Below are 14,057 nucleotides of genomic sequence, written 5' to 3' on the forward strand. Positions count from 1 at the left end.
TTCTCTCAATTCCTGTTTAGTGAGTGAAATCATCAATCATCGTCTAGACTTTAAACTTGGGGTAATTCTGGGCCCTTCCAGCTTCCTTAGCTTCCATATGCAATCAGTTACCAACTTTATAGAGTTAATTCAGAAACTTATCTAGAACCTGTCTTCTCCATCCTACCTGATACTGCCTTAGTTGCATCTCTTGTCACCTCTCTCAGGATATTGTACTGCCGCTGGTCTTACTAGCACCCCTTCTCCTGACAAACCATGCAGTTATCTTCCTTGCCTAAAATATTTCAATAGCACCCCATTCTCACAGGATTGTGGCCCAGACTCGTGTGGAATAGCTTATAGGTCCTCTAAGATGCCAGGCTGCTTCCTTCAACTGGAAGGCCTTCACTGTACTCTAATGATCCAGCTCCACCTCCTGCCCCACAGACCAGCACCAGTCATGTCTCCTTGTCTTTCAGAAACTCTTATCATTCAAGACTTCACTCAAATGTGACTACTTCGAAGTGTTTCTTGACCATGCCCCCTTCTCATTTCCACTCTCCCATCTTGAAGGCAGGACGGCCCTCAGAATAGACATTTTCTTTCATGGGTCCTCTTTACTTAGACAGAATTCAGCAACAGTGTCCATATTAATCATTTATATTTTTCATACCTTTAAATTTATTTTAATAAGCAGAGAACACATGCATACAGTGTTGTTGTAGAAAATTAAAGTAATACAGATAAACCAAAAAGCATTCTTGATCTAGTTTTCCTAACCCTACACTGTTTGCTAATTAGACTATTATTCCAGACTGTTTTTTCACCAACACATCTTGGAAATATTGCCATGTAAGTGCGTGCATATAGACCCATTTCTGTACAGAGTATAATTGCCACAGAGTATTCCCTAGTATTGGTGCTCTGTTGTTTACTTAACTTTTCTTCTATTAATGAATATGTTTTTTCTCCTAGTTATTTAAGTTGTTAGGAGCTTCATCTCATTTCCATCTGGTGTGTCATTATTCTCTTCCTTCTCTTCTAGTGTTTTGCAGTAACAAACAGTGCCACAATGAATACTGTTTTGTACACCTTCTTATGTATAAATGCCAAGGACTTATTTTCTGGAGATACCTAAAAGTAGAAATTCCGGGTAGAAGATGTACATATTTAATTCTACATATTCTTGGCACAGTTTTGTACTTGGTAGTTTTTTCTCTTCTCATACGTTGGTAAGAATTCTTTGCATATTCTGAGGAATAACCCTCAGTCTGATATACAACACAAAGTGTGTATACATATTTTTCTCTCATCTTGCTTTAAAATTTGGTTTATTATGTCTTTTGTCCTATTTCATATTTTTATGTAGTGAATTTATTGTTTACAGTTTGCATCTGTCTTAGGAAGACGGTCCATATGCCAAGATTTACATTTGTTTTGTTTGTTTAGCTGTTTATATTACTTAGAATTTAGTTTTGTATATGTTAGATGTTATTACCTACTTTTATTTTTCCAAATTGATAGTCAGTTGGCCCATTAATTCCTACCCCAAATTGAAATGCCATTTTAATTAACTAAGTTTCTAAATATAGAAATTCATGGGACTGTTTCTGTACCTCGTATTAGGTTTTTTTTTTTTTTTTTTTTTTTTTATTTTGTTGCTTATTTCTGGGTCAATACTACACTGTTCTAGTTATTAGAGCTTTATCATCTAGTTTGTTATCTAATAAGAAATCATTCATTTTTTTAGCTGTCTTCTAGATGTTTGATGGATGGGACTGAGTAATTTGTCTGAATTTCATGACTTTTTATATAGTTTGCATCTGTGTATGTTAGATGATATAAATAAACCCAGAAGCTATCGGTGCTGCCCTTTGTATTTTCAGGGTCTCCAAAAGTTTATGACAAAAATAACAGCTTTTCAGGGTTTCACTCCTTTAATAGCATAGTACTTGGAATGAGTTATTTCATAGGAATCTTATGTATTCAGCACCAAATTAAATAATGCACATGTGAATACAAAGCTCAAAAGGTATAAAAGAGAAAAGTCAGGTCCCCTAGTTCTTAAAAGGCAATGATACTACCAGTTTCTTATTTAACCTGCCAGAATGGTCGCACATTATTCATCCCGTTCTGCAACTTGGTGTTTTCATTTAACAATAATGTCTTGGAAATCATTCCATATCAGCACATATGCTGTTTTGTAAAATGGCTGTGCTATGATTTACTTAACCTGATGGCAATTCAGTTGTTTTAGTAGATACCTTTCATATATAAACTTTCTGGCACATCTAGAATATAAGTTCTGCACATGAAATTGTCGGGTCAAAGGGTATTTAAAATTTCAGCTTGGATTTCCATTAAATTGCCCTCTAAAAAATTCCTTGAAATGTCATGAATGAAGACCCTGATGTCACTTGCTACCAGGCTTCAGACTTGCTCAGACATGCCCAAGCACCACAGGGAACATCATAGAGGCTGTAGCTGGGAGCCTGGTAGAGGAAGTGAGTGGAAGTATGTATGCATGTACCCATGAATGTGTGTATGATGTACATGATAGGAAGTTAAGGGGAGACCTGTAAGTCAATGAATTACAGTCCTGCTTAAAGCTCTAGTAATCAGCAGAAGAATTAGTGGTTTGCATAAGGCTCTTTTGCCTTTATTATTCATTAAAACTGGCAGTAAATAATAGGTTTGAATTTCACAGTCCTGATGCTAATCAAAGCACAGACCTTTTCTTAACATCATAAATTATTATCCTTACAATAGCAGCATAAAGGGAATTTGGTTTTATGAATTGCTAACTGGGACACTAGCCTCTGTTTGGGTCTTGGACTGATACAGAGGGAAGAAGGCTGGCAATCACATCACGAAACTGGAACACTGTCTTACAGGTTGGGTGGGGCACAGTTTACTCAATCTTATATCGTACCTACCTGAAGTCGGCTGGGATACCTGAACCAGCCCAGATTAAATAGCCCTTCATTGTTCATGTTAGCAACAGCTCATGATGTTCAGAGGGAAAGAGATTTTTACTTCTAAGTAGGAAGAGGGCTTTGCCTGTGGGGCAGGAGGCTATTTTTGCTACACCATCTTAGCAAGTTGGTGCTGGTTTTAGATTGTGTACCCTCCCCTCCCCACTTGATCTCATTTCCATCTGGTATGTCATATTTCTCTGCCTTCTCTCCACTCCTGCCCCCTACTAATGTTTGCCTTTTTTGGGTGGATCTTTTCTTTCCTTGGTGTCTTTCTCCACACAAAGAGAAAGAAAACGCCAAGTTTGCCTCTCTTCCTTTTAGCATAATAGGGACAGAAAAAAAGATGAACCTTTTATCTTTTTGCCTTTCTTTTCTTTCTCCTCTAGTAACTCCTTCCCTTATTTTTGTAGCTTCTGTGAACCCTGGTCATCCCTAGTGAGAAAGGTGGTGTCTGTGCCCCTCTGCTTGACTCAGGTTTCCCTTCTCTGGGATGCCTCCCCAGCCCATCCCTGCTCTCTTCATTCCTTCAGTGACTTGTCCTGCTATCCCCTTGGCTGTTTTTGACCCAGAGGATCCCTGCATCTCCCATACATTAGCTTTCAGTGCCCACTTCAGCCAGCACTCTGAGTATAAGAGCTTAGAACCACCAAGTCACCTGGAAAGAGAAAATGACTTTAAATAAAGCATTAGCCAAACACAATCATACTTTATAACAAAAATTTATTAGGATTAAGTCAAATTAGAAAACTTCATGTTCCATCACTTATCATATTTACCTGAAATGACAAAATTATACTTAGCTTGAGTATAAAACAACTTGTGCCCCAGAGATTCTGTTTGGAAAGCAAAACAACAACAACAACAACAACAACAAAAACCCTGATGCACATAGCAGTGTGCCTGATACCACCACAGTGAATGTTTAAGGCCTAACAGTGGTCAGCAAAGCATACATTACTTTTAAGCTTTGGGTCCAAGGAAGATGTCATTCCCTACCTCCTTCAAAAGCAGACTCATTATAGCCTGGGCACCTAGGCCTGGAGTCTATTTTTTGGAGTGTAATATGAACATCTGGATTTCAAGAGGCGCTAGACTTGAGGTATCTTTATGGCTTAAAAGGCACAGGTCATGCAGCTGAATTAAAAGCTATCTTGTTGGTCTCTGGAATGTAGGCCATGAGCCATGCCTTGTAAGGGGGAGTCCTAAAGGCCTGTCTTTGGCTCCTCAGTGTAACCCACACATCATTGGCTCCGTTCCTGTCGCCCTGCTCTTGCACTGCTCATCAGCTGTGAATGCTGGAATTGGAGGACAGGTTGGGGCTCCTGCACAGTCTGCTGCCAGGTGGAGAGCAACATGGGCTGCAGAATCCTACCTTCCAGCATACGGAGACAGGGGGACCTGCTGCACAGCCAAGAAGTGACTCACATGCAGGCAAGGACGGGAAGCCTTGTTCTTCAGGCACAATGTGGTTTGGGGAGAAGAAACCTGCTTTTCTTGGAATGGTCCTACCAAGCTTGAAAGTGGTGCTGCATTTAGTGCAGAGCACACCCGGCCATAGGCAACCCCTTTGAGCGATGGGAGAAGTAGCATAGGAAGGATGCCAACAAGAACAATAGGTTCTTCAACTCAGCATGGACTCTGGGAAGCCATCAGCAGTGGGTACGGAACACTTCTCTGGGCTCTGCCCTGGGGTCACTGAGAGCAAATGGGAGTCAAGTCCTCAAAATAAGAAACTTATCACTTACTAAATAGCTGTACATTCCCTTCAGCTTAGGAGCCAAATGTTTACTCTCAGAAGCTTTCTTTTCTTATTTTTAAACTCTCCCTAGTGGAGGGAATAAAATCCAGAATAGAAGTGAAGGGCCTGGAGAGCTGCATACGCAGCAGAAATGCCCTGAAGACCCAGCACAGCTGTCCCAGCCTCCAGCAGCTAGACTCCTGATACCCCCATCCCCACCCCAGTCAATCCAGTAATCAAAATGGCTGCTGTCAAAAAACTAAATTCATTTGCATAATAGAGAGGGATAATAAATTCTCATTTCTTCAGGCACCAGAGGATCCATGTGACAAGGCTTTGATTCTCTCCAATTTATGCTCTTAATACATTTTCCAGCCTCTCCCCTATACTGCCTCATCAGCTTGGCTTGTATTCCTCAGTGAGCCTTGCATTACTTGTGATTACATCTGTACTCTTCGTGCCAATTAATTCAACTGGGATTGACCCGAAGTTTGCTCAAGCTTGAGTTCATAGCCTCCCAGGCCGAGGTCTCCCTCATAAATGTTTTCCTTGCCTGGCGTCTGGGGTGAAGCTTTCTGGTCCAGACCTAGCCTTGCAGGAGGACTGCAGGGTGAGGAGGCTTGCTCCTGGTAATGTATGGCTAGTTCATCCTGGTTTACAATGCATTCCACATCATCTTTTAGCTGTTCCTGGTTGGGAAAAGAGAGAGAGGTGTCACTTCATGATGAAGGCAGAAAACAATAGCAGTCCTACAATGTGTGTTTTTTTTTTTTTTTTTTTTTTTTAAATAGAATGCATGTTTTTCTTTCTGTAACTGCCCTGTCTGGCTTTGGCCTACGTTTCTGCTGCAGGCATGGTACAGCCTTTCCCTGAGTCACCATTGAATATCTCATGCTGTACAGCCATAAGGGGTCTCTAAGCTTGAGGTAAGAGGTGTTGAAGAGCATGCTACTTACATCCCTCCTTGGGTTAAGGATGTTTCCACCACTGGTATTAACTAGGGTTGACAGGAATTAGGAGTTAGCATAATCCTGTGATCTCAGAATACGGGAAGATTCTCATGTTGGTTTTGTAACATTCCTATCAAAAAATCCTCGAAACACAGTTATTGCTATTTTTTTTTTTTTTTTTTGAGACAGTGTCTCACTCTGTCATCCAGGCTGGAGTGCAGTGTTGCAATCTCAGCTTACTTCAACCTTTGTCTCTGGGGTTTGAGTGATTCCCCGGCTTCAGCCTCATGAGTAGCTGGGATTACAGGTGTGTGCCACCACATCTGGCTCATTTTTGTATTTTTAGTAGAGACGGAGTTTTGCCATGTTTGCCTGGCTGATCTTGAACTCCTGACTGCAAGTGGTCCATCCACTTTGGTCTCCCAAAGTGCTGGGATTACAGGCGTGAGCCACCATACCTGGCCTCCTATTACATTTTACCTTAAAAGTGTGTCTTCTCAGCATATTTCTTGGGATTAGTATCACAAGTCTAGAAATGGCTGGAAGTCACCATAGTGGATAATGCGAGAAGCTAACTGGATCTGATAATAATAATTTTTCCCATACAGAGGTTCCCTTGAAAGAATTAAGATCCCAATTCTTCTTCTATTGGCTTTGGGAAGGCCATACTAAACTACTTGTAGGATGGGCCCTCGCTGGGGGATTTTAGGGCAGTGGTTTCCAACTTTAGCCTGTCCCAGGATCACGTGGAGGGCTTGTTAAAATACAGATCATTGTTCAAGCTCAGAGTTTCTGAGGCGGGGCCTGAGAGTGTGCATTTCTAGCAAGTTCCCAAGTGAGGCTGCTGGTTTGGAGACTACTGTTTGAGAACCACTGCCTCAGGCTTCTGTGCCCTGAACACACCTGAGATGAGTTTTTGTTTGTGTACAGGGGTAGCCAGCTGGACACTTCTAAGGGCGCTTGCAACCCTAAGACTGTGCACTTCTCTAATTCCCTGACCTCTGATTTGTTGGTAATGGTTCTAAGTGCCTCTCAGCATTTTTCATTCCACTCCCTTGAGTCATAAAGCACAGGCCTAATATTCAAAACCTCAAAACACAGCAGTTTGTGAGGATGCTTCTTTTACATTTTCTAAGGTCATTTTATGGTTAAAAATATTGGTAACAATAAAAAAGAATAAGCCAACATCAGCAACAATTGATAAGAGAAATGCTTCCTGGCGCAGTGAATTTTTAAAAAATGCTTCCTCCTCAATCCTGCAAGTAGCAGGCTTTTTGAGGTTCCTGGGCTCATCGATATTCACCAAGTCTGTCCCACAAGGGCTACCTCACCCCAGAGGCCTGAGATTTACTTACCCCATAGGCTTGAGGACTGGTAAGCAGCCTGGAAATTGGACCACACCATTCAGGTAATGTTGTAGTCAGCGGGGGACCAGAGTGGGTTAAAATTGGTTTCAGATATCTGGGAGGGCTGTTAAGGAATACTTGTCAAAAGGGAGTTAGGATTTAGGAATCTCACACAGCACAAACCTTTGTATGCTGAGACAGCTACATTTGCCTTTAAATCCCCTACTCCCTCACTTAGGAAGCAATTTGCCCTGCAAAAATTGCTGTTTATCATCTTTGCTACACATACTTTTCCAGCCTTCCTGATAGCCTTTAATCATGAAGAAATGGTGAATGGCCCATGCTGCATTAGAAGTATAAATGTGCTCTTCTCATCCTATCCCCGACTCAATGTCTCATCTGCTTAGAGAATGCATTCTTAAGAATTACCTTGAACGATAACATAAAAGATTGTCTTTTCTTAAAACTGCACACACACATAGCTTAAACTGCCAGTAAGTTTTACAAAGATGCAAGATGTATTTTATAAAATGTTCAGTTATTTTAGAGCTAGGTAGTGAACATAGATTGTTTTCCAAAATACTTAATTTTCACTATTCAACAGTCACTTTATACTTCATACATCAATGGATTTCTATACAAAATTATGTAAATAAGTTGGTGCTGGGTTTATTCTATCGTCTAGCACCTGTCTTTCTCATCTCTTCATTCCAAAGTGCTCTAACAAGTTAAGAGAAAAACTTGTTCAGCTAAAGCCATTGTTTCCCTCCAGTCTATCAATAATGAAATCCCCAGAGCTGCCTCAGGTTGCCTTGAGTTTTTTTGCTCAAAGGAAAGCAGTGGAATTATTTCACCATTCCATCAGAAATGGCTTTTAAGCTTTATATTACTTCCTCTGCTGGAGAATATTTCACTTCATCAGCTTTCCAAAAAGCTATGGTAAATAGGGAAACGGAAAGAATGGAGAGGAGTGATCACTGGTTGGATCGTGAAGATCGCAGCTGCGCTCAGGCACTCAGGGCATGAGAAGATCTTGGAGATGCCTCTAGTGGAGTCCATCCATAGCTGGATAATTCACATGCCATTCTCATGATGCCCTGAGCACGTGGGCATAGAGGGAAGATGCAGCCCAGTGGAGGCCAAAGAGTCTTGGTACTTCTGGCTTGATGCATTTGTCACCAAAGCAGGCCAGGCACCTGAATGAAGCCTTGTTATGATGCAGGGAGAGTGACTGGGAAGATGTTAGGAGGGCCCGCCATTCCAACTGCAAATAGAAAAGTTGATCCCTCCTTTCAGATGGGCAGCTGTTGTGCCCAGTTAGGCGAAGATATTAAAGTTCAGAGCCTGGTATTGGGTGTAGTATCTTGTAAATATATCTACAAATCTGAAAAACTCTTGATGTTCTTTTAATTTTCATTAGTGTTATTTCCTTCATTTTAGGTATGCAGGAATTAAGGCCTAAGGATACAATTTTAAATAATCCAAAGGCTCCCTCTGCTATTTGAATCCTCCAGTGTCACCCCTAGAAGACAATTCTCAGGGCAGGGTCATGGTTTGCAACCAGCTGGGTTTTTCTGGAGAGCAAAGCACAAGATCTCGCCCCTGCTGGGCAGCTGCAGACTCAGGCTGGGGTATGTGGTCTTTCTGGGGTTTACAGTATGTGTGGGTCAATAAAAATGTCTTTATGGAGGCGAGGTGGACAAGATATATGTACAACTGGAGTACAAATTTAAAAAATCCAGCCCATTTTCTTTCCAGGTGGAAAGATGGAAAAGTGACAGCCAGTAAGCAACATTTTTAGTGATGTCATGTTAAAAGAAAAGAAAAAGTTTATCAAGGCTCTGAGCTTGAAAGAGGCCTGAGCAACTTCTACTGAGAGGCTCAGCACACTGCAAAAGCCAAAATAATGTTACAAAAGTAAAATATAAGTTTAGGATTGTGTAGTGAACACCCTTAAAAAATCCTGATGAGGTTATCTCTTTAAATCTAGGCCTAGTAGTGCTCCTTTATTTATGGTTTCACTTTTCATGGTTTTAGTTACCCATGGTCAACCACAGTCCAAAAAAATTAAATGGAAAATCCAGAAATAATTCACAAGTTTTAAATTGTGCGCCATTCTGAGTTGAGTGATATCTCACACTGTCTATTCCACCCCACATGGGACATGAATCATCCCTTTGTCCAGCGTACCCATACCGTCTACACTACCTGCCTGCTAGTCACTTAGTAGCCACTGTGGTTATCAGATTGAAAAAGCATAGTGTATACAGAGCTTAGCATATGTGAGGTTTCAGGCATCCAGGGGGGTCTGGGAACATATCCCCGGCAGATAAGGGGGTACTACTATACAATGCTATTAGAGTAAATGCTTAAAGGCTAAATGTGTAGCTTTTAGTTACTATGAGGACTAAACCAAACAGGATCACTTGGCTCCCTCTATGCAGGCTCTGGGATTTTGACTCATACCCAGGCATAAATGCCAGCCCTGCCACTTTACTGACCATGTGGCCTACTTATTTATCCTCTGAGCCTCAGGCTTTGTTGTGAATAGTGACTGAAATAGCATATGTAGAAATGGTTTTAAACCTTGATATGCTATAAAAATGCTACTTACTTAAAAAAACTGAGTAATGTTTTCCAGAGAAACTGGTGTCTCATTGTTCGATAATGATGGGAAAATGATACTGAAGGTAGAGATAAGAGCTTTGTGCTCCAGTCAGTTGGTGTAGCACCCAGATTCATGGACTACTAAGTGGATGGAAAATTTAAGGTGGTTCAATCCCCCTAAACAGCTATTTTTGTTAAAATTTATTGTATAGGGGGCTAGCATGAGGTGGTGAGAGGTGGGTAGAATTATTTGATGTAAGACTCTCCTGGGAATTTTGTGGCATCATTTTGCCTGTCCTGGTATCTCAGTAGCTGTGAGTCAAAGGAGGCATACCCTCTGTGGCCGTGAACGGGATACACAGGGCGCCGTCTGCAGCCACAGAAAATGTGGAGCAGAGTCTGTTCTCCAGCATCTTGGTTTGCCCAGTGCTTGCTATATATTATGTGCTCAATGGATGTTTGGATTTAGGATATAGGAAAATATTCAGGGGTGTATGAGGGATGGAAGTAGATTAGGAGGAACAGTGCCAGAGAAGAATGAAGGGGAAGATTACAGCCAACAAATGAGTTTTATGAGTGCTAGAAACCTAAGAAAGGTGAAATCAGAGTTGGACTACTTGGGTCTGAGTTATCAGACAAAAGGGACCTTAGGAAGAGTGGTAGTGGCATAAAATAAGGTGATTTAAAAATCTGTTTTCTTTCACTCACTCATTCATTTGTTCCATCATACACTCACAGGTTTTGTTTCATGTGCCAAGCTAGTGAGGAACAGAGACAAGGCACCCATACAAGGAAAGGAACCATTACATTACAGAATGGAAAATTCCCTTTTCTCCGAACTGTGGTCTCCTGAAGGCTGTCCCTTTCACCTGGATAGTGTGGCACTTCTTAGATACTTAAGAAATAGTAGTTGAATTAATGAAGGCAACAGGCTCAGAGAGGGTAAATAAATTGTTCAATGGAAACTGCTGATTAGTTTATAGCAGAGCTGGGCCTGAATTCAGGGACTCTTCTACCACACTGAGCTATCCTCCTTCTGTTACGACACTGAGTAACGGAACTTGCCTAATTGGATAACCAATTTGGAATTGGGGACATCCTGACTTCTTCATTGCTGAGCAATGTCTGGAAAGTGGCTGGATCTCCAGGGTTACCTGAATTATTAAGAGGTAAGAAAACTCTTCTGATCTATTAAAAAACCCCAAACTGCAGATTTCGCAAAATGTGTTATTTTTGTCATCAGCTTCCAGAATGGGGAGGGAGGTTTCCCATTGGGAATTTTTAATATGACTAGTTTTGCTTCTCTAATAAGCCAGAAATGCATTGAGACAAAAAATGTTCAGCTCTGGGGGAAAAACAATGACTTTTCTCATCTTTAAAGGGCATACGTTTGAGAATAGCAGTATGGTTCAGGAGGTGTAAGTAAAAGCTGGAACTCTACCCAGAATTTAACTTGTGTGAAATAGGAAAGACAGTTAGCAAGTGCATTTTCTCCTTTGGTCTGGGCTATCAGCAGGTCCAGAGTTAAATTTGGTGTTTAACTGAGTAACATCCAAAACACCTGGCGACATTGATTTATCTTTTGTTGTTGTTTGCTTTAAATCCTCATGTTTTGTTCATTGTATATTGCTGAAACCAATGGGCGCACAGCTTGCTTAAACCTATGGCTTGTATGGTGTGGCTTTGCATAGATTGGTGAGAAGCAAAAACCCCAAAGATTCAGCTCCACAAATGAGCACCTGGCCCTTTGAAGGACTAAGTCCCATTGCACCTATGTGGACTGAATGTCTGCATCCCCCCACCCTCTAACATAGCTAGGGTTATGTCGAAGCCCTAGCCCTAAGGTGTGATATTTGGAGATGGGGCCTTTGGGAGCTAATCAGGATGGGGCCCTTATGATGGAATTAATACCCGTATAAGAAGGGATGCCGGGGAGTTTGTTCTCTCTCTCCCTCTTCCCACCTTCCACAGAGAGGTCATGTGAGACCACAGCAAGAAGGCAGCCATCACCAAGACCTGACCACTCTATTCTTCCAGCCTCCAAAACTGAGAAAATTTCTGTTGTTTAAACCACCCAATCTATGGTATTTTATTATGGCAGCCCAAGTAGACTAAGACATCACTTTTCTTGGGCCCTCTTTAAAAATCTTTACTTTTAGAACCCTGTGGAGCTGTGTTCTATTTTTCTCTGAACTTGCCTCATCATGAAAATCATCTAGAACATTTGTTAAAAATTCAGATTTTGAAGACCTCTTTTGGAGATTCTGATTCAGCAGATCAGGGAAGTAAACTAAGACAGTGAATTTTCAGCAAGCATCCCACGCGACTGATCAGGTGAGTTTGGAACACAGTGGTCTCTCTGGAGTATTACCTTCCATATAAGATTCAAATCTTAAATAGTAGACTATGTTCTTTTTGTCTCCCTATGTCCATAAGCCATCATTTTCAGGGTGAGGACAGGTATAAGGCAAGCCATAATCCCATTTGTCTCTGAACCCAGACCTATATAATAGTCTCTGCTAGTTGTTGCATCTTGTCTGAGGGCTGGGATACATACTTGACTCAACAAAATGAATACTCAATGTTATACTTGGGAGTAGATTAACAAATGATCACATCTCAGCTTGTGGAAGAAGACTTTGTGCCTATTGGGAGCATTTGCAAGTGTTTATAGACTTGATAAATGGTCTTGTTATAAGGATAAAATACTTGTCAGCACACAGCTGTGTAAAGAAGGAAAGCACATTCATCTCCATATAGAATTTTCAGGAATACTCTACCCTATGCCCTTTCATTTATATAGCATTTCCATATGTCTTATTTTCTCTTTACACTTGTAGGTATACAGTCCCATTTTACAGATCAGGAAATGTGTAAACAGATGGCTTTTCTATTCCCTTCTATTCTTACCTCCATTTCTAAAGTGCTTTTTAGCTTCTAATGCCAGCTTGCTACCAGAGATGGTTAGGGATCAGTGCCCGGTGGGTGAGAAGGATAAGCGCATCCTGGAGTGGACACCAATCTTGCTTTCCAAGTCTGTACATTCCTGCACAGTAACCAGGTCCCACTTGCTGTGCCTCCACACTGTTGTTTACACAGCACCCAGGAACAGAGGACACCTCAAATTGTCCACATCCCATTGCTCTTTGATTCCAGTATACAAATTGCACCCCTTCCGTTTTGTTTCTCAGGAAATGTGGCCCAACAAATTGTACTCTCTATCGTCTTTTTGGATATGTCAGATTCTGTAATTGGACATTCACTATCTTGCTTTCTTGGCTAAGGATGTGAGGAGCTATTCTGGTGTTCAGGGGTCAGGTCAGGAAGGCTTTAAGAGTCCAACCAAAGAGCCTTAAGCTCTTCTGTGCTTGGAGAGAGAATTCAGAGAGGAATTCCAGTTCTGCTCTGAGTGCTTGTAGAGAGAATCTGGCTGGGGGTAGAATTCTGTCTTTGCTGCAGCAGCTCTATTTCAAGAAAAAGTTATCAAGATGGCACCTTGTCTTCCATTATCCATTAAGTTCTGGGTTAAAAACAAGGAAAAGGCAGAGACACTAGTTTGTTCACATAAATATGTGAACATGTGCTCCTTTGGCTGATAATTGTTACCTTTGTCATTTTAAAGGAAATTGCTCTAGACAACTGCAGGGGCAGAAAGGAAGCAACCAATGCTGCAATGAACACTGATGGGTGCAGACGGCTGCCTGGAGTAACTGTGATGTGACCCCCTGCAGCCTGGGCTGGGCTTTATTACTCCTATGCCATTTGGAGAATGGCTGTCTCTTCAAGGCCAGGCTGGTGTGTCCCTTCCTCCCAGAAGCCTCTTTGGACCTCCCATGCTAAATAAACTGTTTCAGTGCCACACTGGTTCCAAAGCAACATATATATATATACCTATCTGACAGCATTGATCACATTGTCTTGAAACTAATTGTTTACCTCTCCATCTACTCTTTTTTTTTTTTTTTTTTTTTTTGAGATAGAGTCTTGCTCTGTCGCCCAGGCTGGAGTGCAGTGGTGCAATCTCGGCTCACTGCAAGCTCCGCCTCCCAGGTTCACACCATTCTCCTGTCTCAGCCTCCCGAGTAGCTGGGACTACAGGCGACCGCCACAACACCCAGCTAATTTTTTGTATTTTTGAGTAGAGATGGGGTTTCACTGTGTTAGCCAGGATGGTCTCGATCTGCTGACCTCGTGATCTGCCCGTCTCGGCCTCCCAAAGTGCTGGGATTACAGGCGTGAGCCACCGTGCCCGGCCCCATCTACTCTTTAGATTGAGCTCCTTGAGGGCAAGAATGTGATTATATTTTTTAAAAAAATTTTTATTGTAAAATGAAACAGGGAGGCAGGGCATGATGGCTCATTCCTGTAATCCCAGCATTTTGGGAACCCAAGGTGGGAGGAATGCTTGAGGCCAGGAGTTTGAGACCAGCTTGGGCAACACAGCAAGACCCCATTCCTA

At 41.7% G+C, this 14,057-nt stretch overlaps 1 protein-coding gene across 1 annotated transcript in view; it reads right to left on the bottom strand.

Annotated features, from left to right (window-relative positions):
- Nucleotides 1-3,660: 3,660 nt before the first annotated feature.
- The window catches only part of SLC9A9 (solute carrier family 9 member A9), a 605,167-nt gene continuing 594,770 nt past the window's right edge, over nt 3,661-14,057 (bottom strand). The window contains exons 15-16 of the mRNA XM_001111715.5: nt 7,001-7,106; nt 3,661-5,384 (exon numbers count right to left, since the gene is read on the bottom strand). Of these exons, the coding sequence (XP_001111715.2) occupies nt 5,160-5,384; nt 7,001-7,106 (331 nt within the window). The 3' untranslated portion in view covers nt 3,661-5,159. The remainder of the gene's footprint in view (nt 5,385-7,000; nt 7,107-14,057) is intronic.

This window comes from Macaca mulatta, chromosome 2 (genome assembly GCF_049350105.2).
Source record: "Macaca mulatta isolate MMU2019108-1 chromosome 2, T2T-MMU8v2.0, whole genome shotgun sequence".
NCBI lineage: Eukaryota > Metazoa > Chordata > Mammalia > Primates > Cercopithecidae > Macaca > Macaca mulatta.